General features: G+C 46.5%; 1 protein-coding gene across 8 annotated transcripts in view; it reads left to right on the forward strand.

Moving 5' to 3' along the window:
* Rgs8 (regulator of G protein signaling 8) overlaps positions 1–5,813 on the forward strand; it is a 44,624-nt gene extending 38,811 nt beyond the window's left edge. For all 8 annotated transcript variants that reach the window (XM_029483087.1, XM_021167717.2, XM_029483092.1 and 5 more), the window contains one exon: positions 824–5,813. In XM_029483087.1, the coding sequence (XP_029338947.1) occupies positions 824–1,006 (183 nt within the window). In that variant the 3' untranslated portion in view covers positions 1,007–5,813. The remainder of the gene's footprint in view (positions 1–823) is intronic.
* The last annotated feature ends 20,133 nt before the right edge of the window (positions 5,814–25,946 follow it).

The raw sequence follows: 25,946 nt of genomic DNA on the forward strand, positions 1-25,946 counted from the left end.
TTCTGAATTTTAATACAGCATGTCCCTCGGGAAGGTTTAATTGAACAGTTTGCTCTCTCTATTTAGGCAGCTTTGACTTGGATGTAAGGCCTTTACCAGTTGGATAGAATGCTATTAGCCCCTAATAGTGACATATAGAGAGATGTACATTTACCAGGGTCTGTCTGTATTGGGCATCTATTGACCTTGGTAGTTAAGGAAGAATGAGAGAGCATATTTAGGGGGACCTTCATTAACAACTGGCTTGAGACTCACATTAGTCTGGTATCAACCCTCTTGATTAGGATTCGTTGATTTGAGAATTCTTGCCATGGTTCTCTTACCCATCCTTCCTTTTTTAGACAAGCTTTGTAGTTTCTCTCTCTCTCTCTCTCTCTCTCTCTCTCTCTCTCTCTCCTTCTCTGTCTTCTCTCTCTTCCTCCTCCTCCTCTTCTTCCTCCTCCTCCTCCTCTTCTCCTTTTCTGACATGGTCTCTTTGCATAACTCTGCCTTCCTGGAATTCACTATGTAGACCAGACTGGCCTTGAATTTACAGAGACCCAGCTGCCTCTGCATCTTGAGTGCTGGGATTAAAGTGTGTGCCACCAAACCCAGCTAGTCTCTTGTTTCTTCACTTACCTTACTTACACCACAAAACTAAGCCTATTTGGACTTCAGCCTCCACCACATTTCATCTAGAATCCTGAGGAATAAAGCCCAGGAAAGCAGTTTGAGAAGCAGGAGTAAAGCTAAAGAGTGAGATGCTGCCGTGGATTGGCCTGCTGCCCAATAGGTGCCCTGGCCTCTGAGGGCCTGTGACCTTGCTCTCTGTTTGTATCTCCAGGTGAATATCGATTTCCAGACCCGAGAGGCCACGAGGAAGAACATGCAAGAGCCATCCCTGACTTGTTTTGATCAAGCTCAGGGAAAAGTCCACAGCCTCATGGAGAAAGACTCTTACCCTAGGTTCCTGAGATCCAAAATGTACTTAGATCTGCTGTCCCAAAGCCAGAGGAGGCTCAGCTAGACCTCGGATGGGGACGCTTGGAAGTCACTGGCTTTCCTTTCCCCTTGCTGCCAAGACCATATTCTGAAGTGAAATGTCATAGATGTCCAAAGGCGCTGGGGTTTGGGGTAGAAGGCTGGGGGCGGTGACAAGGGAATGAAGGGCTTTTCCAAAGTATGACCGAGCTGATGGAGCTGGGACTCTATTCCTTCTACCCAGATTTGTGTTTTGGTTAGAGGCAGCACCGCTGCTATCATCCTTCTCTGGGTGGGCCAGTAACAGGCCCTTTATAATGCCTTCGGTCATCTCTATTGAGAAGGCAAATTCACTGTGCCGGGCTAATTTGTAAATAACGCAAATGCAGCTCCCATGACCTCCACACCACACCCTCTTCAGCAGGATTCCTGGCCTTCACCTTGTCCTTTCCCCAAAGGAGGATTAGCTAGATGCCTCAGGTTCTCAGTTCTGCTGCACTGTTACAACCCAGAGGCCCAGCCTGAGTAACTGGACCTCACAGTTTAGAAGAGAGGTCTCTTTGGAATTCCATTTCCCTAGCATCATTGACAGGTGACCTCTGACAAAGACTGACCTGACAAAGGATATATATTCCCTGGAGTTGGCTGTGTCTTCCATTTCCATGGGACCAATAGGGAGTCTGAGGTCCCTTTTCGGTCTAAGGAATTCACTGAACTTCCTTTACACTTGCAATTCTAGAAAGGGTCCTGGGAGATTTCTCCCATGACTTCTGAGCAGAGCTGTCCTTTTGAAAGATAAGAGTTTGTGAATCTTCTTCAATTCTATTAAGAACTTTTCCTAGAAGCCGAGTGACCAGGGAATGTAGCATCAGTAGAGTTTTGTGCAATGAGGCTCCGTATGACCTGTCTGTTGCCTAATGTATTCCATGTCCTCACTTTCCCGTGGCATCACATAGCACTGATCTCTTAGGATGAAAGATGGCTTGGCAAAGGGAGGTGCATTCCCATAGCATGACAGCTTCCCTAGTGCCTGTTGCTCTCCCTGTCTCTCCACCTCCTTCTTCCATGAAGGGCATGTAACTATGATGGGGAACACTGAGAACCTAGCCTGAGACTCTCATTGCAGCTTGCTTCCTGGACATACTTTCTTAGAGAGGGTCCACTTTTGGCTGTTGAGAAATAGCTCCCTTCTTGGTCTCTAGCCTTTGGGACTGACCTGGGAAAATCACTGTGAATATCAGGCTGTGGAAACTCTCCTGCAATGTTTATGTGGTACCCTGGCGGGGCGCTGGCTCCTGGAAACACACCAGGATATTCTCTCTTGGAGGAGGCACGAACATCATGGAGTCTCTGAAGTTCCCCAGGAGAAAGCTGACCCTGCCATCTCCTGCAGGGACAGAAAGATGAATCTTCAGCACAGAGAGCAGAAGATGGAAGATGAACCTAGAAGCTGTGACCTCTGGGTGACCTGAGAATGTGGTGAAGGCACTGCTGTGATAATTCACAACCAGTCAACTTGGGCCCATTGAAGAGCCATAAACTTTCAGCTTGGCCAAGTCTGTGACCAAGCTGCCCTAGAAAGCAGGAGGTGGAAGGCTGGGCTGATACTCTCATTTTGTGGAGTGCTAGGCCTTCTAAGGCATCCTAGGGTTTGTATTCTGGTCTTGGAGAATCAGTTCCTTCCTTGGTTGTAGCCAGACAAGGCCAAGAAGGCCCCATGAGTCTGTATTAGTGCCAACTGCCCTTCCAAGTGGCACACTGTCATCTGTGAGTGGGTGTTAGTGTATGGGTGTGAACCTCAAAGAGAGAGAACATCTACGTCCTAGGCCTCACACTGAAGGGACCTGGGGCAGTCATTTAAAAAGAACTCTGAAGCTTCAAATGGTGATCCTAGTCAGAGCACATAGATTTCCCTACCCTGACATAAAAATATTCTTAGCTAAAGCTGCCAGAATTAGTGTAATGATTAAATTCTCTCACAGGGTATTTTAAACATTGTTTACATATGAAATGTGCATCTGCTGCCAAATGCTACTGTCCAATATGCGGTGCATATACACTGGACCTGCAGTGATGGAATCATCCCAGATGGGTCTTCTCAACACTGGCCCCATCCCAATGCAAAACGGCTCCACGTGTGTGGTGTGGCACCCTCCTTTGGGGCCTAGAGTTCTTGCCAGCTCTTGGTGGGATGAAGGCTGCAGATGATGATGTCATGCACCCTGATGACTCCTTTCCACATTGGGTGGGGGTGGGGGCGGAGAGTAGGTATGAAGGACCAAGTTTGAGTATCCTGAATTTTGTAGCTAGATAAGTTTGTGTCTGTGTCATAGTCCCATTTATGGTACTCCCATGAAGCATCTTGTCTGTGTGTGTGTCTGTGTGTGTGTTTCGTTGTGAGTTGTGAGTCTTGGGCAGTACACCTCAGACATGATCTTCCCATGTGAGTAGCTTTTCATATCCCCTATCTCCCCTGCTTCTTCTAGAAAGCACAGCGTTTCTATCCCCGATACCTCCTCTTAGGCACTTTGGTCATGCTAGCCCAGGTTATGGTCTGTGTTGAGACAGAGAAATGTTTACAACATCTAGAGCAATATCCAAGCATACCTCATCTCCGAGCTTCCACGCCTCCCAGCCCCCTCCCCTCATCTCCTCCTCTACGAGCCTCATCTGCCTCACTGGGTTGTCATCACAGATGCCACCATTTCCATTTGATGTTTTCCTTTGCTCCAGTCATGCGAGTGTGCTGACGACTGGCCCTGGACTCAGGCCAGCCCAGGCAGCAGGACACCGTGCTGTGACTTTCCATCCCTGAGCGACCTGTCCCAGGCAGCAGGACACCGTGCTGTGACTTTCCATCCCTGAGCGACCTGTTGGTCCCACTGGAGTGTTGACTTGCTTTGGGTCTGGTGTGTGGTTGGCCGTTGCTCTTGTGGACTAACTAGATCTCAGTCACTGACAACTCGAGCATTCTGGGTTGAAGGGGGGAGTGATACCCTGACGTAGTATTTATTATTAGGCATGAAGAATAGAGGGTCACCTTGAAAGCCCCTCACAAACGCTAACTCCCAGCTTCCACACCCGGAGGAGGTGCTGATCCTATAGACCTAGGCAAGAGGCCCATAAAACAACATTGAACAAAAGAAAGAAGCTCCTGGACGTGTAATGGCCTACAGGCACTGGACAGAGATGGCCCAAGACAGTGGTTCTCAGCCTCGCTGCTCACTAGGCTTACCAGGGGAGCACTAAAAAACAACAACATCATCAACAACAACAAAAAACTTAACTGTTCAGTTTCTACCATAGAGTAGCTAAATTGGAAAGGCTCGGAGGGAGCCAGGTGGCAGTAGTTTTTAATGTCTTGATAGCAGTTCCAATGTGCAGATGTGGACAGGAAACGGCAGCCTAAGCAATGAAGAGGAACAGAACTGAGTAAAACAGGGCCCGGCAGCCCACTTGGATGCCAAAAGCACAATAACCAGGCCACCCTGCCCACTCTGCAGCTGGCTCTCGCGGTGGTTGCCTCCTGCCTCTCAGTCTGACTGGCTCCTTTGAGGTCATGTTTGCGTTCAGGCTAAATGCAATAGTTGGTAGTAGGTCCGCCAAGGTTGGGGACATCAAGGCACTTGACGGAGAACTGCTTTGCCCTGCTTCCCCAGCCTCTACCACAGCGCTTCCTCCCCGGCCTGCATCATGGACTCCATCTCCGTTTGTCTTCATATACTCTTGTGTTTGGCCATTGTGTGTCAGGCTGTGCCTCTGTACCCAAGGTCATGCAGTAGGGTGACTGGAACATAGCTAGGGAGTGAAAAGTGTCTCAGTAGTGACAGTCGTGATGCAACAGCTTCCAAATTTCTCTGTGGAGGGTGGCCCTTCCTGGATGAAATCTGGGAGGCTTTTCCAAGACTACAGTGTGACTCAGACTCCTGCTTTAAGCCCTCACCATTTTCTTTGGCCCTGTGTTGGATAGGCAGCAAGGAAGCTGCAAGCTGGCTCTGTTTTCTGGTGCTTTCTCCAGAACTTGCTGCTCTGAGAAACCAAAGCTGTGAACAGGCGAATGCTCTGCCCAGGTGTTTGTCATGGATGGACCCGCACCGCCTGGACAGTAGAGAAGCTTTCTCTGCTGGAAGAAGGCATGAGAACCGGGGAAAGGTGGACAATGTGGAGGGAGCCTGAGGAGGAGGGGCAAGGCAGGAGAGACTCCCCAGTTGCTTCTCCATTTCCCAGAGGGAAAGGGGGAGAGGGCACATTCATAGGCAGGATGGCCTTCTAGCAAGAACCCCAGAACTCCGTCGACCCTGCAGAGGAACTCTGGTTTTCTACCCTTGCCTTCAGTCTGTCAAGTGTCAGCTTTCCTGAGGTCCACCCCCTTCCAGTTAAAACAGGAGAGGTAGTACCAACAATACTCCTGGCGCTGGGCATCTATGCCACTGTGACACTTGGCATGAGACAAGGAGGGAGAAGCGAAGAGGAGAGATGGCTTTCTGTCCCTGTGGCTTCTCAAAGACTCTACAGGATGCCGTAGGGGCACCATGGGATACGTCAGGATGGGACTCCGGCCCTCACCAGGTTTTGGGTTTGGGGTCCTCTCAATAAACTGTTTATTTCTTGAACTTAACCCCTCTGCTCCTTCCCCTCTGCCGGGTTACAAGGCGAGTAGGCCCTACATACGCCCCGACCACAGTAGCCTTAGCTGGTCACTCACGGAGCACAACGCAGCTCATCTGCCCTATAAACCGCTTGGCCGACCGAATCCTCATTGAGTTCTTTCATTACCATGTAAAGTGAAATACACTCACTCACCTTTACTATACACAGGCTGTGAGAACATAATAAACAAAACCTGAACAAGCTGCCCTTCGCTCTCTGCCCACATTTCTGGCTGTCTGACTCTCTATGAGCAAACTCTTCCCACAACACGTGGACTCCGCAGGGGGGCAGCGCGTGGCCCGGCCCTGCAGTGTCTGTCACGGGGCTGGCCACCAGGGAGAGTAGGGGTGTGGATAGACACGGGTTGATTGAGAACGGTCTGGGGCTGAGCGTCGGGGGTGGTTATGAGAGTGGCTTTGTGAAGTGCCATACAAATGTCAGGTGGTATTTTTATTTGTGCCACCTACGGCTTGAAAATGCTGGGAGAGAAAAGGCTGGCGACGGTTTGGAAGTTTGTTCAGCTGGGGCCATCTGAGACGCAGTTGGTTCATATTGCTTATAGCTGTCGACTGCTTTGTGCAATGGCGTCTCCCTGAAAGGTGCTGCATTAGTCATCAAATCTTTGTGCCTGGTGCTCAGGTCCTGCTGAGGGGACAGTAGAAGAGTGAGCCACTAACTCTGCTGCCAAAGGCTTATCCTTCAGGTGGGGTGAAAAGATGGAGGTACATTGAAACTTTATAATCCAAATACATCCCAATTAAAAATAAAATCAGACCAGAGAAGGTCTGGCTTTAGTGGAAAGCTGATTTTTCTTCAAAGGGTTATACGTAGAAAGGGTTATTATGCAACCAATACCCCTCAAATTCCAATGTTGCTGACCGGGAATCATGACCACCGGGAAGACAGCAGACTATAGCCCTCCCTGGAGAATACATGTGGTGGCTTTCTTTCTCTTTTTCCAGCTTTGCTTTTCTGCTGCTTCTTTTATTGCCAACAGAGGTCATCTCCTATGGCCAGGAGAGAATGGAGGGGGCAGAGAGCCAAAGGACCCAGTCAGTGATCATGCCCAGTGTGGATGCTCTCTAGCCTGGGCTGTGAACGAGAAACTGGAGTGGACTCTGGTACACTTCTAGTTTACTGGTGACTCTGTGTCTCAGGAGACACTCCTTACAACACCCTCAGTGAGAGTGATTTCCATTCTGGCTGTGCCTGCTTTTTCCTGGACTATGCCCTGTGGTATGACCCCTGAAGTCTGCGTTCCCACGGGTCACAGGAGGACCCTGTGCTGACCTTCACTTAGGATGCTCACAACTGGTCCACTGGGAATCCTGAGGCCTGATAAAGCAGAAAGTATGTTTTGTTTGGCAGCCAGGGCTCCTTAATCAGCCTAACACATCACTGGCTTTTCGGGGCTGAAATCAGACCCTCATCTCTGGGCTTCAGGCATCGGGTATATGCCAGGCTCTCCAACAGACCATGGAACCCGCTCCCTCCAGGGGCTGAGGTGAGAGTCAGGCACAGTCTTCTTCCTCCTCTTCCTTTTCTTCCTTCTAGGGATGGGGTGTGATGGGGCTCCTGGTTACTAACAATTTCCTCTATAAAGCTTCACAAATTCCCCTTCCCATGGTCTTTTGCTCTTTGGATGGGGTAACTGGAACTTCTGGCTGGCTTTCTACTCCTTCCCTTAATGGTAACTTGGTGTGGAACTGGCTTTTGTGTCTGTGTGCTCTCCTGAACTCTGAGAGAAGCTCTGGCCGATGTAAGAGACTTGGGGCTACACCTAAAGTTTCCTAACACACGGGAAAAAATAAGTCCTACATCTACTAAGTAAGAGTCATTGCCAGAGGCAGAGACTCCTGTGGGAAGCTGTTAGGTTGGGCCTGTCTTTTCTGTGGAGCTGCTATAACAAAACACCATAGACAGGCTGGCTTATGCATAAATAGATCTGTATTTCTGTTGTGCCACCTCCTGTCGGGCCAAACTCTAGGTCATACTTCTGAGCTGCAATAATAGAAGGAAAATAAGGGACTCTCAGTCTCTTTTTATAAAAGGATACACATCCCACCAGTCCATGCCTCACCCCGTGGCACAGAAGGGCATCTAAGTTCACAGCCCAGGTCACAGCTAGACAGGAAAGGCCACAATCCAAGAGCTGTCTTTGATAGGGTCACAGCTACAGGCTCTAAGGGATTTGGAATCTGACACTAAAAACATCTGGGTTGGAATTCCAGTTTTAACTCTTGCAAGGTATAGGAGTTTGGGGGAATTCCCATCTGTAAAACTGAGATGTTAACAGAGCCAGTACTAGGGTTTGCTGTGATCAATAAGTAGTTAGCACTGACTCCTCTTCCTTTTCTTCCTTCTGAGGATGGGGTGTGATAGGACTTCTGGTTACCAACAACTTCCTCTGTAAAGCTTCACACACTGCCCTACCTGTGCTCTCCTGCTCCTTGGATGGGGTAACAGGGCCCTCTGCCTGGCTCTCCATTCCTTCCTTTAATGGTTACTTGGTGTAGAGATGACTTTTGTATCTGAGTGCTGCTACACTCATGAGTGCAAATGCAGTGCGTGTTAAGTGCAGTTAGGTTTCTCCTTTTGTAACTCGCTGGCTTCTTGCATGACTGTGAAAGATGAACCATGACCAGTGAGAGAGCGGAGGAGGTAAAGACGACTGGTGTTCAAGCCCGGCAGGCTGAGTTCTATCCCCCAAATCCATGTAAAGGTGGAAGGAGGAAGCCACCTCTACAAAGTTGTCCTTTGGCTTCCAAACGCATGGCGGATGTGCCTGTGATGCTGCAGAAATAAATAACAATAAAAGAAAACCTCAGAAAGCCAATGCTATTATAAAATCAGTATGCCTTCTCTTCTTTGCTTCACTAAACTCCCAAGAGAAGAGACTGTGTCTTCCTCATTCCTTGCTTGGCTCCCTAAATATTTACTGAAAGAATGTTGAACCCACAAGTGCTTTGGGGAGGCACTGTGTACGGCTGAGACGCTAGTATAATTTAGTGGTGGAGGCAAGACCTCTAAAACCCGGAACCTCGGTGAACTTCCTTGGCTCTTACAATGACTCTCCTTGGTTTATAAGCATTGGCATCTGCCAGGTGAATGTGGACAGCTGTGCACTTATGAGCAGGAAGAAAGAAAAGAAACAGTTGGGAGTCAGAGGCTTAGCTGAGCAGCTGAGACTCTGTCTAGCCAGATCCCCATGACAATCCTATGGGATGGGGCATTAGTTTCCTAGGATGGTCAAAACAAGTTAGCGCTTTCCTCCTTTCAAAACCCATTTGCTTCTTGCATGACTATGAGAGAGAACCGTGTCTAGTGAGACGGCACAGGAAGTAAAGGCAATTGCTCTGCAAGCCCAGCAGCCTGAGATCTACCCCCAGAACCTATGTGAAGGAGGAAGGAGGAAGTCAGTTCCACACACATGACCAAGACAACAGAACTTTATTGTCTCATGACTCTGGAGCTAAACTTTCAAGATCAAGGCCCTTCTCAGCTGGTTTCCAATGAGGCATCGCCCCTAGACTTGGTGATGGCTCTTTGCTTGCTACTGGGAATATACATCCCTGAACTGTAGGCTTCAGCAAGTCGTGTCCCTAGTCCTTCTCCTTCAGGCACTGAAACCAGCCGTATGAGCACCTACAGGGGCTGGCTCTGTGCAGAGATAGTTGATGGGGAAACAAGAGGATTCAGATCTTGTCAGATCAGAGACTCAATGGTGACTCTGTACAGCACCCTCTGGATGGCTCTTGACTTCCAAGCACTGGATTCTATTTTTCCTGCTTGAAGTACGGAGCCACTTATGTTCATTTGGTAGGTGCCTATGCTTGCTATGTAGAAAGTCCTCAGAAGAGCCAAGGAACTCCTAGAGTCTCTTCCCTTCTCCTAATGACAGCTGTCCTAATGGACAGATATGTCCTTCTTGCATAACTTCAATGTCATCCTCTTTAAAATTCTGTCTCCAACTTCTGAGGTACTAGGGGTTAGGAATCAGCCCATTATAAGGTAAATGCTGCTGTTATCACCAAGAACACAAGAGGAAACGAAAGCACAGATGGATTATATGATATCCCCAATGTCACATGGGTCGAGGCTGGCAGAAGTGGAGTTTAGAATTCTGGCACTCTAAATCCAGAGTCAACATCCCAGTGTCTACTGTGCTGTGGACAGGAGGTTCTAGGGGATGAAGTGGGTGGAGCTGGTACTGGAAGGAACTTGGAGTACTAGAACTAAACTGTCCTGGGATGGGACCAACAAGTGTACACTGACTAGAGTAGAGATGGGGGACACATTTCTGACCTTTGCTCACTCAGAAGTCTGGAATCCTGATAGAAAACAACCATGGTTGAAAAGATGTACTGTAGAACCTGCCTGGGGCTAGAATGGCCAGTTGTGTGCAAGGCTGTTCCCTGGCAATGAGTCTACAGATGCAGTCACTCAGTTTGATTTGTGTCAGTCCTGCCTTCATACTGTCTCCCCTAGTCCTTCAGTCTGTCCTCCACAAGGGCACATCAAGGATACAACATTCCTTTTAGGGTTGCTGAGCCACAGCCCAGTCCCCAGACTAAGGACATGTGGCTCCATCTCCCTCATCTGCCGTGGGAAGGTATGTCCCCAGTGTGTGGACCTCAATGCTATCTCCCTCCAGCTCCATTCAGCAGGCACTAATACTAGCATCATGGGCATGAACAGGGGCTGCCTCTTCCCAGAGGTCACTGGTGGGAGAGCACAGAGGATTCTGAACCACAGAGGCAGGGGCCTGGACACTGGTGTTGTCTGGGACCCTGGAGAAGGAGCCTCTCCAGGTCTTGCTTTGCTTATTAGCAAAAGGGGCCCAGTCAGTACATTTCCTGGCAGGGTAGCCACAGGATTATGGGTAATTTATTGAAACCACATGGAGCAGGACTGGGTATTGGGGAAGTGCTTAAAAAATTATAGCTCTAAGCGTTGGCGACCCTGGCCCCGGTGTGAGGCTATCTTACTATTCAGTCCCTTAACATTATCTGGGATCAGTTGGCAGTTAGTCAGCTGAGGTGGGTGAATGCTTGCAGAAAAACAGAGCCTCTGTTAGCTTGTAAACAACGCTTCTCACCTAAGAGGGTACTGTGTTAAATGCAAGTTAGATATGCCAGGACTCTCTGCTTGTCACTTAGCTCCTCAAATCACCACCCCAAATGCAAACAGATTAACTGGATGTTTGAGTTGGCAGAGGAAAAAAAAAACAAAAACCAAAAAAAAAAAAACCCAAAACAACCTCCTTGCATCAGATCTGATCAGGCACTGACAGCATGCCCTTACCTAATGGCAGGAATCGAACAATACTTTTGGCTTGTAAGCTCTGGGGTACCACAGGTGGATGTTCATACTCTGAGTACCCCCACACCCCGGTGTAAACTGCTCAGGGATGAATGGGGATGGAGTCACTTTCAACTCATAATAGTGATGTGTAGGTTTGCTGGGACTCCAAAGGAAATGCTTTCTACCGCATGTTCTAAAAATGAATGTGTTGGGGTTTTCCAAGTGAGGGTATTGTTAGGCCAGTTGTAGCTAGTGTGTAAGGATCATTGACAATTGGCAGAGTCTCCCAGGAGATGGCAGAGAACTGGGGTGAGGGGCTGGGATGCTAGGCTTCCGGGAGCTTGTGTATCATGATCACGTCCACATTTTGGTCCGGTCTGTGTGGATCATGGGAAACTCTTACTGCGAGGTGGGGGAAAGATCCCTGGGGAGGTGACTGTGGGCAATTACTCAGCAGCTCTTTTGCTTTCCCTGTGGCCTTGGCCTGGGTAAAAGAAGGAGAGGGACAGGCTCAGGGCGGACCCAACCCTGACGCAATCAGGAGCAAATAGCCTTGCATACCTGATTCAGGGGCTGCCACGCCTGAGCTGAAGCAACCTGAAAGAATAGGTGTGTGTGTGGGGGGGGGGGGGTACAGGAGAGCTGTCGGACCCTTGTTCCTCACACTGCTCAATGGCCTTTTCTGCAGGCAGCTCTGCAGAGGGACTTGACTCAGGCGGGGAGGAAGTGTTCTCACACAGAGGGACTGGCATCTGCAGCCACAGAGACAGGCTCGCATTGTTGAGGGAGCAGCTGTTGGCCACTTGTTCACTGGCTTGGGCTAATCCCTCTTTTGAGTGGAAGCTGGAAGCCTGGATTCTAAAATAAAGGAAACAGGAGAAGCGCCACGGCATGTTCAGTGCCCGCTGTCTGGGTCATTAGCTTCTCGAGGTGAGCCCAGTGTGCTGTTTTTGGTTGGCTCCCCTGCTCACCTCATCTAAAGTCCTCATACCGCTCCCCTCTTGCCCCTCCCCCACTCAGGATCTTGACAGCTGTCCATCCTGTCCCTGAGGGCCTTTTTTGTCTCCCTGGCACCTGCCCCTGTTCTCTACAGTGTTCAGGGTCAGAATGAAGCATTCCAGGCTGGACAGAAGCCAGAGAAGCCTGGCCACTTTGAAGGGACCTCAGCCTCTTAGATTGCTATCCCTTCCCATTCATAGGGCATAACAACCTGTCCTTATAAGGTGGGTGGGCAAAGCCAAGGACCTTTAGGTGCCTGCTTGAGAGCATAAGTTGGGGGTGGATTGGAAGAGTCTGGAGATGTTCTCAAAAGCCGTAGAAGAAATTTCATGTACATCCACCACCCATCCAGAGAAGAATGGAATAGATCAGAAGCACAGAAGTAGCACTTACTATAAACCCCATAGAGAGGTCAATGAGAAAAGGGGGGCACACATTCATGTAGGGGATGCTGTGACTCGCATCTCCTTTCATTTTCAGTGCAGTAGGTGTGATGATCCCTGGGCTCTGAAGGGTTAACCGAGTATGCTGATGAGTAGCAGCTGGGGTGGCAGACTCTGCCTCTGTGGTGCCCTGGCTCCCAGCCTGTGCTTTGCCTTCCTGAGGAAAAGCCCCAGGCCTCTCTAGAGCACTTCCTGTGTGAGCGAACTAAGCTTCTTAGCTCTTCAGTTCTTGTCGCTCTCTTTACCTGGAGTCTGAAGTCTCAGAGGGAGTGAGTCAAAGCTGATACCTCTTCTCTGGCAGTCCTGTTGCCCAGGACCCTGGCTGGCTACGTGATTCCCATCCTAGTTCTCATGATGATGGTAAGTAGACCTGGGACAGCTTTTCCTACACAAAGATGAGATCCCTCACTCTCCACCTGTGGGGCTTCAACACTAGGTTTTTCAAACTGACCCCTGCACTTTTTCTTCTAACCTCAATTTAAATCTTTAGCACAGAGGTTCTTCCACCTGTGGGTTGGGAGCCCTTTGACAAACCTCTAGCTCCAAACATATTTACATTACGATTTATAACAGTAGCAAAATTACAGTTACGAGAGTAGCAATGAGAATAATTTTGTGGTTGGGGGGTCACCGCAACATGAGGAACTGTACTAAAGGGTCGCAGCTTTAGGAAGTTTTGAGAACCACTGCTGTAGTAAATTCCCCTGGAAGATTTAGCCTATGAGCACTCATCAGTGACCTTGGGAAAAAGTGAGGCTCCTGCCTAAGTCTCAGGGACTTTCTTTGGAGGGACTGTATAGACTCTGCAGGAAGTCTGTCAGCCACGGTGCAGCAACAGCTGGTCTGCCTAGGGCGTATTTGCCTGGTAATTCTAATTTTTATTTGAATGCCCATCTGCCCCATCCCTGACATCACGGTGCAGCTGTGATCTTGTTTTCCCTTCCTGTTGCATGCGCCCAGGGCATGATCTTGCACTCACTCCTGGGCAGTTAACTGGCTCTGTGGGTGGCCTCACCCTGATTAGCCTGTGGATTGGTTGGGAGTGGGTGTAACTAGGCAAAGCAGGAGTAACTAGGGAGGCTTTGACTCTGGGTCAACCTACCCTGGGGGAGGGACACCTGCCAGGGAATATGGGAGCATCTCCTCTGTTCTGAGGGAGGGAGGAAGGCAGTACCCTGAGAGATGATGGCTTATGATGCCCAGAGACGGTCTTCTCAGTGCAGAGCTCAGCCCTGCAGATTAAAGGGCCACGTGACTCTTCATCTGGACCACAGCAGGGTTTCCAGACCAGTATAGACCAAGGCACATTAAACAGACATTCAACGAGTTCATCAATGCCAGCAAATAAGAGTTCTTTTCAAGATAAGACTGTGCTGGGTGGAGGTCTCCTCATTATTCTGATTGCCCCCAAGCCCCGCCCTCTACTTTTTCTCAACTCTATTCTATGTGGCCATCCTAATTCTCTGACTGCTTGCTTGCTGTGTGTTACGGAGAACTTTCAGGAATCTCTCTGAGACTCCATTTCCTCATTTGCTAAGTGGAGCTAGTAACTTCAGAAGTGCTCTTATATATGCTTGCCACCAAACATCAGCAGCAGCACCGTTGATGATTAAAGGACTAGACATTTTAAACAGACTTCTTATAAGAGAGATTAATACTTTTACAGGAATATCATGCAGCTGTAAACAACAGATAACAGTGACACTCTAAACCCCTCTAGATGTGTGTGTATGGTGGTTTGAATATGTTTGGCCCAGGGAGTAGAACTATTAGGAGGTGTGGCCTTGTTGGAGTAGCTGTGTCACTGTGGGGGTGGGCAATGAGACCCTCCTCCTAATCACATGAGAGGCAGTCTTCTCCTAGCAGCCTTTAGATAAGGATACAAAACTCTTAGCTTCTCCTGCACCATGCCTGCCTGAACACTGCCATGCTTCTGCCTTGATGATAATAGATTGAACCTCTGAACCTGTAAGCCAGCTCCAATTAAATGTTGTCCTTGTAAGAGTTGTCTTCATCATGGTGTCTTTTCACAGACATAAAAACCTAACTAAGACAGTAGTTGGTACCAGGAGTGGGGTATTGCTATGATAGGCCTGACCACGTTTTTGTTTGAATTAATGTGGATTTTGGGACTTTGGATTTGGAAAGCTATGGAATGCTTTGATTTTTTTTTCTTAAAATTTAAACACAATGAATCTGTTCATGCATAAATATATATTTTAAACAGGGTTTCACAATGTAGCCTAGAACTCACTATATAGACCATGTTGGCTGCAAACTACAGAGACCCATCTGCCTCTGGAGTGATGGGATTAAGAGCTATATGCCCTGAAACAATATATTTCAAGGTGTGTGCAATGAACCTAAAGAGAACAAGAAAATGGTAGGGGATAGGTTTAGCCTGGGTGATGAGAGGCAGAGGAGGGCAGGCAAAGAGCGCAGGAGAATGTCTGTAATTCACATCCATGTAAGCCACATCGTTGAAACAAGTGGGTGAGAGAAAGAAGAAATAATGAAGACTCAAGCAATGGGTCAAGAAGGATAGTATAAAATGAACAAAGGGTTTTAAAGATTCACTTGATTTTGTGTATTTACTATGGTCTAATAACAGATACAGTTGTAGGGACTGCAGGATTGCTTTGCACAAGAGAAAGTGCATCCCATACTTCTAGCATCCACCATCCACCAGGAGTTCAAGAACTAGCTCTCCCAGGAAACAGGGACTTTATCTTAGTCTCCACCAAGGAGAGGAGAGAAGAAAGTAAAGGCTGGATGGCCTTGTACAACGCCTTACAAATCATCATCAAACAAAACAAACAAAAATGGTGGGCAAAGGTGAAGGACAGAATCCCTGGGCCTAAAGCCCAGGAGAACTGGAGGAAGCCACCAGCACAGGTGCAGAGACAGGCCAGAGAGTCTGAAGGTGACAACTCATTATAATATTAAAATGTATACTCCTGGGTGGAGATTTAAGATGCTAATGAGCTGTGTGGTGCATGAAGCTGTCCCCAGAACTTCACATCATGGAGCACACACAAGAAAGTGTCCTGCTTTTAAAATGACTCAGCTCATCACATAAGAACCCTGCCCTGTTTGCAGCAGAGGACATTTGAGTCACTAACCTTTCTGGCTCCCTTCCATTCTTTAAAATGTATCTTTTTCTAATAAACTGTCCCTGTTTTTACAGCTATCCAACCCATCTCTTCAATTCCTTGTTCCTGGGCCCAAGAACTTAGAACTCCCTCAGAACCTCCAAGTATCCCTGGAACCCTGGTCCTGGCCAATACCACGATGTAACTGTATTCTTAGTGCTTTGATTCTTCAGGGTGGATTCCCAAGTCACTCATTCACATCCATTTCCTTTGTCTTTTCCTCTGCTTCCGCTTCCTGAGACCAAAGCTTCCGTGTCCTATATCACAGAATTAGATCGAGTATAACAGCTGATGACAGATTCTTCCAGGCATTAAATGTCCCGATAGAATTTTGTTTTCTATCTCCCCTGCATTCAGCCAGAAAATAGGAAGAAAACATAGCTTTTGAACATGGAGCTCCTTGAGTTTTGGTGGCCCACTCACAGGGACTGTGATGTCCCCGTGCAGAGGGAAGCTCAGCTGCTGTGATCTCTACCACTCTAGGAGGGTGATAGAGGAGGTGACCTGAGGTTGCATCTGAATGGTATCTATGGCCTAACAGAAAAAAGCTTTAGGCTTGAATGGTACAGCCTGGGGTACTGATGATTTCTTCTGTCACTGTGACTAAAATACTTTAAGAAACAACTTATGGGGACAAAAAAAAATTAGTTTGACTCATGGTTTCAGCCAGTCACAAAGGGACAAAAGGAATGAAGGGTGAAGTTCTGCCCTGGGTGGCTGGGGAAAGTCATTAGCTTCCATCCATGCTCCCTGAGCTGTACACAATTCAGACGTGACAAGGCATGTGGTCTGAGCCTACTGTCTTCAACCTGTGTGTCAGGTGGAATGAAGGGGAAGAGACACCAAAAACAGGCCTGGGAAGAAGAAGAAGAAGGAGGAGGAGGAGGAGGAGGAGGAGGAGGAGGAAGAGGAGGAGGAGGAGTTCAGTGAAAAGAAGCTCTGGGAACACACATGGGTGTGAAATGGAAACAGGGGCTTTTAAAAAGTGTTAGGCTCTGTGATAGTTTGGATGAAAATTCTCCTATAGGATGTGGAGTAGCACTATTAGGAGGTGTGGCCTTGTTGGAGTGGGTGTGGCCTTGTTGGGTTGGGTGTGGCCTTGTTGGAGGGGGTGTGGCCTTGTGTCACTGGGGGTGGGTTTGGATGATCAGGCTATGCCTGGTGTGGTAGTCCCTTCCTGCTGTCTGAGAATCGAGCTGTAGAACTCCCAGCTCCTTGTCCAGCACCGTGTCTGCCTGTGTGCCGCCATGCTTCATGAGGATAATGGACTAAACCTCTGAAACTATTAGCCAACCCCCGCTAAATGTTTTCCTTCATAAGAATTGCTGTGATCATGGTGTCTCTTCACAGCAATGAAACCCTAACTAAGACAGGCTTCAGTCTTAGTTAGGTACAGTGCACACATGCAATCCCAGAACTTAGGAGACAGGCACAAGGGTTTGGATTTCAAGCACAGCCTAGGTATCATAACAAGTTCCAAGCCATCCTGCCTGATAAGTGAGACCCTGCCCCAAATACCAGAAACAAGTTAACAACAGTTGTTAGTCGTGGCTTCAGAAAAATTACCTCCCTTTTCCTAAAGGAAGAACTTAGTCTGGGTCAGATACAAAACTGAGATCAGGCCTGTGAGACAGACAAGACGCCTGAGGGAGCAGTGCTGGTTATTTTCATCATAGCGACAGAGAGTGAGCACATTCTATGTGTTAGGCACGGGCTGTGTTTCTGCATACCCAAACACAACTTATTATCCAACCATTGAATGTGTCCAAATACTCATTTTCCAGATAGGAAATATAATCACGTCAGCTTCTTAGGTCAGCTGCAGTTACATGGAGATAAACAGTGAAACTGGGGGTGAAGAAACCAGGAGTAGGGGTGGAGTGAGTGATGGAGGTAGGAGTTGCTGACCACCACAGACAGGAAGTGTCACGTCCTGTCTGGGGTCACGCTTGCCTGTCTCGCTCAGAGGTGGGGGTGGTGTCTGTGAATTTTGAATAGGCAGTAACTATGAGACTTATGTGTAATATCCCTGCCCTTAGTGAACGGCCACACTGCTGTCTTGGGGGAAGGGGACACTGTCTGTCTGATTGGCATTTAACTGAGATGACGTCCTCACCCAGAAGAGATGAGGCTGAGAGCTCTCATGCATTAGTTGGGATTTGGCTAAAGGGAGGCCCAGGGGCATAGACCCGTCATCCCCTTACCTGGTGCAATTCTTTTTCAGTTGAAACTGTGACCTGCCACCACCTTTCCCGATTGTTCCGTATATTTGAAATTCTTGTGGGTATTTTTGCTTGTCTTTGTGAGTAGGGAAAGAGGGCTTTTACTGTTGAAGCTCCTTTTTAAAAGATGTGATATAGGAAAGGAGATTATAAATAGGAAAGGTTATGTAAGTAGAAGTGATGGATTTTATTCCTGCTGCCCGTGGAGCATAGGCAAAGGTCTCTGAGCTCATCTTACCAGGGGCCTGTCTCCCTTCATGGGGCCGACCCAGATGGGATGCTCAGAATGGCATCTTATATAACACTGAGATAACTTGAATACAGTCCCTCTTCTCAGTCCATATTTGGTTTGGTTTTTCAATTATTTTTTTTACAGTGTTTTCTCCCAGACAATGTGCCTTGATGATGATGTAAAGGAAAACAATACAAGCCATGCCTGTCTTCGATGACTGGACAGCTCAGTGGGATGGCTAAGGGCAGAGTGGACATCTTCCTGTTCAGTGAGATTTTAGTTACATTCGCAATCCGTAGAAGGCAGAAGGGGCAGTGTCAGCTGAGGTAGAGGTAGAAAAGAGGAGAGGAGGAGAGGAGGGAAGGAAGAGAGGAGGGGAGGGGTGAAGGAGGAGAGGTAGAAAAGAAGAGAGGAAGGGAGGAGGGGAGAAGGGGAGGAGGGTGAAGTCTAGGGTTCCTTTTGGCAGACCTCATCTTTTCTCCCCTAGGCCCATCTAGGGTTCAAAGAGCCCAGTTTAAAGGGCATCAGTTTCCACACAGCTTACAGAAGGATGGAGGAGAGAATACTTGCATAGTTTAGGGATAGACAAAGAGCCTTCGGACATAAAAGCAGCAGGCAGAAGAGGAAAGAGTCTTAGACTACACCAAAATTTAAAACTTCTCCTTGCCCAATGACAGCATTGAAATAGATAGGATAGCCCGGTCAGGAAATGATTTTTGCAGCACACGTTTGCCAAAAGGTTTGTATCTAGAACTCTTATAACTCAACAGAAAATCTGATCCTAGAACAACTTATAACCTTGACCAAAAGATGTGAACAGGCCCATCACAAAATCATGTATCTACGTGGCCAAAAAAAGCACATTTAAAAATTGGTTCATAATCATCAGGAATGTGCAGAACAAATAGTTGACCAACTGTTTGTTTTGTAGATAGTGATGCCAGAACCGGAAACAGCCTGTGTCCTTGCCAGTTCCGAGGGTCCTTGTATCTGAGGGTCCCTGTATTAGTCAGCTTTTTTTGTTGTTGTTGCTAATGTGTGTGTGTGTGTGTGTGTGTGTGTGTGTGTGTGTGTTAAAGGTTTATTTTGGCTTATGACCCTAGATAGTCAAGTTCAAGACTAGATGGTTCCAGTCTTTGGGCCTTGGTTGAGGACAGCTCACCATAGCAAGAGAGCAGGGGAAAACCCACTTTTATCACAAGCCAGAAAATCAAATAAAGAAAAGAGACTGAGCAGCTGGGTTCCATTCAGGACACATTATTAATGACCCCAAACCTCCAAAAGGAGTGTGGAGGGACCAAGCCTTGGACACATAGCCCTTCTGAGGTCATTGATTCTAACTAGAGCAAGCTCCAAATACATTTTTCCTCCCTTTGCCTAACCCTCTTTTCCTCATAGCTCTTTTTTCTTCCTCCAAATTATTTTAAACTCTAGCACTAAAGCCACAGGGATACAGCCAGATTTCCACAGATGTCAATGGCTATATAATTTTTATGTATAGCTTTACAGACCTCCTTTCTAAGTTTGCAAATGATGTATTACTGATCCTCTTTGCCAGGGAGCACTATCCAAGTGGGCTGTGGTTCCTCTTCTCTGCAAGCCAGCAGGCTATCATTACTATCAGCCAAGCGCCATGACGATTCTCTTCTGCCCATAAACAGCCACATTTGTGAAGAATAAGTGACAACCCAACGGAGAGCCAGCTGCACCGGAGCTCCAGGAAGCTCTCCCAGGGACTGGGGAACTTTTGGAAAAATCATCCAAGTCCCTCAGTGAGATTGTGCTGTAAATCCACTAGACCACACAAAGGTCTGGCAAAAGTGTGGCTGTGTAAAATTCTTACACAGTGGTGGTATGAATGCAAAGCGGACCAAAGCACTTCAGAAAGACACTTGGGCACTTCACATAAAGCTAAATGTATACTTACACTATGGCCCAGTTACTAGGAAAAATACATGTCTATCAGGAGTCAGTTATGCAATATCTACTGTTGTACTCTTCATGGCAGCCCACACACAGAACCAGCCTGGATATACACAACCAAGGAATGGAGAGAGAAAATGTAATATGTATACAGGGCTTTTATTTAGCCTCAAAAAGAATAGAATCGTGTAATTTGCAGGAAAATGGGTGAAACTGGAGCAATCACTGTGTTAAGCAAAATAAGCCAGATTTAAAAAAAAAAAAAGACAAATATCACCTTTTCTCTCATATGTAGAATCTAGATTTAAACACGTATATAACATAAGGTAGACGGTGATTAAAAAAGGAGAGGAAAAATCTCCAAGGGTGGGGGCAGTGTGGGAGATGAAGTAAAACATTGCATAGGTAGAATGCAGATTTATGTACATATAAATATAGGCATATATATATATGTGACATGAAAACAGAAGGGAGGAAGGAGAGTGGGGGGATTAGGCAAATGCAAACATGTGTATATGTGTGCACTATCACAATGAAACCTGTTATTTTACAAGCTAACTAAAATTAATGTTAAAAAGGATGCATATGCTAATGCTTACACCAGCTTTATTCACCATAAGCAAAACTCAAAACAATGCAATAAGCAAGGCAGCAATAAGCAGATTATTCGTGCACAGAATACAGAATATGTCTCTACAACAGACAGGACCCAGAAGGTCTGATTCTGTGTGATTCTGCTGAGGTGAAACGCTAGGTCAGGTAAACTACTCTCAGCTTACTCATAACCAGAAAGTAAGGACCTGACTCCGAGCAGAGGGCAACAGCGGGGGAACTGAGAAAGAGGATTGGCTGACTGACAAAAGGCAAGTGCAGTTGCCTAGAGTATCCCTGAAAGGCTCCGGTCCCACAGGAATAAGCTGGGTGGAGGGGCGAAGACTGCGGACATAGGATTGTTAGAGAATCTGCTTGGAGGGGTTCGCTTTATCCTTGTCTCCAAGGCCCAGCCTCAGTTTGCCATTCTGAAAAAAATGGAACCCTTGGAAGTCACAGGGTCTGGGAAGGCTAAAGCCAGGAAGTTCTGCATGGTGCTTCTGTTTCTAACACTTTCTTGACTGAATAAGGCACATACTCAGCCGTTTGCTCAAATGAAAGGAGAGACAAAATGTTAAGTAGGAAGAAATCAGGTTACCATTACCAAACATCAGTTAGCTACTTCCATATATGCATGTATTACACATTCCTTAGAAGGGTATCCCCTGCATCAGCTCTACTGTAAATGAGTGTGTAGGCTGTTGTGTAATCTCTTTCTATTTTACTTATAAGGAAAACTGACCCACCCAAAAGATCACGTGACCTGTTCAAGGTTACATGTTACTCCATAACCAGCACAATGGCCTTGGTTCTTCTATATTCTTCTCCTCTTCAGTACAATGATATCATCCCTCATTGTGATGGTTTGTATATGCTTGACCCAGGGAGTGGCACTATTAGGAAGTGTGGCCTTGTTGGAGTAGGAGTGCACTGTGGATGTGGGCTTTAATATTCTTGTCTAACAACCTATAAGTCAGTGTTCTGCTTGCAGCCTTCAGATGAAGATGTAGAACTCTCAGCTCCTCCTGCACCATGCCTGGCTGGATGCTGTCATGTTCTTGTCTTGATGATAATGGACTGAACCTCTGAACCTGTAAGCCAGCCCCAATTAAATGATGTCATTTATAAGACTTGTCTTGGTCATGGTGTCTGTTCAGAGCAGTAAAACTCTAAGACAGAAGTTGGTACCAGGAGTGAGGTATTGCTGTGATAGGCCTGAACATGCTTTTGTTTGGAAGAATGTTGATTTTGGGACTTTGGAGTTTGAAAGCCATGGAAGATTTTAAATGGGGGCTTAAGGGATATCCTAGTAGGAATATGGAAGACTTTGTTACTGAGAGTGATTTGAATTGTGTGGAAATGGACCAAGATGTTTCAGTGGAGAATTTAAGTATGTGGTCTAGAGACTGTTATTGTGGTATTTTGGTGAAGAATGTGGCCACTTTCTGCCTTTATCTGAAGAGTCTACATGAGGCTAAGGTAAAGAGATTTATATTAATTGCATTGACAAAAGAAATCTCAAAAAAGCCCAGCAGAAACTTTGTTTTCTGGTTAAATCTCATGAAGAACATTTTGAACAAGCATAGCAAGCTGAGAAAGGAAAAATATAAAATATATGGTTCGAGTATTAAAGGGGCACCAGGAAGTTAAATGGAGCTGAATCCTTTGTTCAAGGATATTAAATTGAATTAAGGGAGTGGTGACCTTGGGCAAGATCCCACCCAGCAAAGTTTAGGATCAGGCTTGGTAGTGCATTCCTTTAATTCTAGGAGATGGAAGCAAGCAGATCTGAGTTCAAGATCAGCCTGGAACAAAGCAAGTTTTAGACTCAGGCATTGTGGACCACACCTTTAATCCCAGTGTTTAGGAGATAGGCATGAGTTCAAAGTCAGTTTACAGAGCAAGTTGCAGGACAGCTAAGCTTAGGCAGTGTAGGAGTTGGAAAACAGAAAGCTGGTAATAATGTAATAGAAAAGAGGAGCATGTTCCAGCCCCAGGAAGTAGCTTGAGTCATTTGGCTCTCTGGCTTGGTCAAGAGGGGAAGGAGACTACTAGGACAATGGATAGCTGGTTAGCTGGAGCTAAGAAATTAGTGGTGATTAAGAAGAGACCTGCATCACTGTGGTGAAATCTTCTGGAAAGTGTTTTCTGAGAGCACAAAGAAGCTGTGTTCCAGTGATAGCCAAGGTTGTACCTCGTGCTGCAGCTGTACTTGATAATGTCTAAGAGTCATCCAGGTGGTACTGGTTTTAAAGGCATGAAGAGGTCATGAAGAGCAGTTGAGGTTTGGCATTGTGAGAAGCCATGGAAGATCCGCTGGTGAAGGTGCAGCCTCAGTTGCAGTTGACAGCCCAGGACTGAAGGGGTAATGCAAAGAAGTTGAGGCTTAGCACCGTGAAGAGAGCCTATGAGAGGCTATTGGTGAAGCCTAGTTGCAGTGGAAGACTCCAGTGTATTGTAGATGCCAGTACCATGGGATGATCACCAAGAACAGCATCAGCAGTGGAGTGGATCAACCTGAGCTTAGAGTGCTACAGAGTAAAGAGCTGGAGAAGTGGTACCAGTCCTTTGGAGGAACCCAGAAGATCATGTGTGGATCCCAGACATTGAAACAGGAAGCTGTAACATTAAAGTTGCCTTGGAGATCCCAAGATGTTCGAGATGCTAGAGCCATGGGCTGGCTATCTGCTGAGGATAGCTGCTAACAAGGGGGTGGAACCAGCCCAGGAGAAAGAAGTTTGTTGCAGTCAACAAAGATAAAAAAGGAGTTGGAGATCTGAAGACCACTTTGACATCAGTCGTGGAGATGCAGAGTTTGGACTTTGTCAAGCTGGCTTCCTGTCTTGCTTTGAGGATTATATATATATAGTTAAGTGATTGGATGAACTTTGGCCTTTAAAATTGTTGAGACTGCTATAGACTATGAGGGCTTTTGAAGCTGGACTAAATGTATTTTTTATTATGCTATGGATAGGTATGGCCCCCATAGACTCATGTGCTAGAACAAGCCTATGGGGGCCAGGAGTGGAATGTGATAGTTTGTGTATGCTTGGCCCAGAGAGTGGCACTATTAGGAAATGTAGCCTTGTTGATTAGGTGTATCACTGTGGATGTGGGCCTTAATACCCTTGCCTTAGCTGCTTAGAAGTCAGTATTCTGCTAGCATCCTTTAGATGAAGATGTAGAACTCTCAGCTCCTCTTGCACCATGCCTGCCTGGATGCTGCCATGCTCCTACCTTGATGATACTGGACTGAACCTCTGAATCTATAAGCCAGCCCCAATTCAATGTTTTTTTTTTTTTTTTTTATAAGACTTGCCTTGGTCATGGTGTCTGTTTACAGCAGTAAAACCCTAACTAAGACACTTACAAACAGATGTGGGGAGGCAGGGGATGGGGATGGGGCAGAGAGGGAGAGAATGGAAGAAAGGGAGAGAAGGAAAGAGAATATCATTGGAATATAGTATGTATTCACTTTTTTGATTATGCTGATTTCCTTGGCATTTACTTAAGTCAGAATTTATCAATATCTACTTCACCTATTTACAAATTCTTGTATTTTTGTTGTCCTTTAACAAATCTATTTAAAAATATTTATAGATATAAACAAGTTACTGAGAGTTGCTACAATCATTTCCACCTTTTAACTTTTGTGGAAGGCTCATTCATTAGGCTAGATACAGAGCCTGCCTTCCTGCAGATGTGCTGAAAGAAGAGGGCATCAGAGACAGAGGTCAAGATGCAGGTCACTCTGCACGTGGTGGGACTCTAACACATTATCTTCTGTGTATCTATGAGGCAGATACTGTCACCATAGCCATTTCATTGCTAAGAAAATTTCAGGCCAATAAGAGTTGGTGTTTGAAAGAGCCAACGACCAACAACCCCTACTCTGTGACTTCTAACCTTTGACACCGGAGTCAGACAGATGGTGATGAAAATGTCAGCTGGTTACTAATAAAAGCTTTTCGGAGGGCTTGGCTCAGAGTTTAATAATGCCAAATGAATCTGATAATTCTCCCGAATTGAATGTGATGCTCAAATTTCCAGCTTCCCCTGAAGTTCCACTAAATTTATAGGAGATTAGGGATTGTGGCTTCATGGGCATGGATAGAGCTGACTAAATTAGGGAAAGGTTCAGGTGTTACTTTAGGGCAGTTATTTAATGTGGAAACAGAAGAACCAGAAAGAAATGTTCCCCTTAACCATTGTGCTAGGGTCAGAGCCCTGTTTACTACCAAAGGATGTAGTATATCAATGGGCTTCTATTGTGCTTAAAATTGTCACTTTGACAAGACCTAGAATCATCAAGAGACAAGCTTACACACACAGACTTGTAAGGGATTTTTCACTCTCTGGCCAAGCCTGTGAGGGATTATTGTTTTTAGGCTAATTGAAGTAGAAAGCCTGACTAAATGGGGTGGTACCATTCCCTAGGCTTGGGCTCTGGATTGCATACAAAGGAAACTACATGTGCATAGGCATCTATTGCTCTCTGCTTCTGCAGTGTGACCAGCCATTGCAAAGACTCGCTAGCCTGACTTCCTCACCATGATGGGCTATGAACCCAAACAAACCCTTCCTCCCTTAGGTTAATGCTGTCAGGGTATTATATCATAGCAATAGGAAAAGCAATGAAGACAACTTCATTTCAGAAGTTCTTTGGGGAGTATCTTTCTACACACTGACTCCTAAATTAATGAATTAAGGAATGTTTGATTTAATGGAACTCAATGGTGTATTCTTCACCATTTAATTAATGAGATAGCTTTCTGTACTCTTTCATTCACTGGACACATTTCCATGCCTACTGTGCCCCAGGCCCTGAGACTGTCACCAGGAAGGTCAAGATGAAGTCATGGCTTTTTCTTCATGGAATTCAACACACAGTAGCTCAGCATTAAAGCTCTGGCTTTGATTTCTTCCTCAACTTATGTTTCATGGTTTCTTCTACCTTTCAAATATTTATTTCTATTTCTATTTGTGTATATGCCATGTATGTGCAGCTGGTCATGGAGACCAGAGGAGGGCATTGGATCCTTTGGACCTGGAATTATTGGGCAATTGAAAACCACTTTATAGGGTGCTGCGAAAAGAACTGAGGTCCCGTGGAAGAGCAGTCGGCACTTTTAACTGCTGAGCCAGCTAGCTCTCCAGCCCTGCCTGTTGCACTTTTTATTACCCACAAATAGCTTTCCCACCCCCAACCCACATATATCACACCATTTCTCATCCCTTGCCTGTACTTATTCCAAATGCGTGGACTCTGATTCAATTAAACCCCATGCGTGTGAACCTGCTGAGTTAGGACTGAGAGGCGGGGCTAGTGTCTAGCTGCTGGGCATTGGAAAACCTGCTCTTTGTTTATTTTAGTTCCTTTCCTTTCCTTTCCTTTCCTTTCCTTTCCTTTCCTTTCCTTTCCTTTCCTTTCCTTTCCTTTCCTTTCCTTTCCTTTCCTTTCCTTTCCTTT

Source organism: Mus caroli, chromosome 1 (assembly GCF_900094665.2).
Source record: "Mus caroli chromosome 1, CAROLI_EIJ_v1.1, whole genome shotgun sequence".
Taxonomy (NCBI): Eukaryota; Metazoa; Chordata; class Mammalia; order Rodentia; family Muridae; genus Mus; species Mus caroli.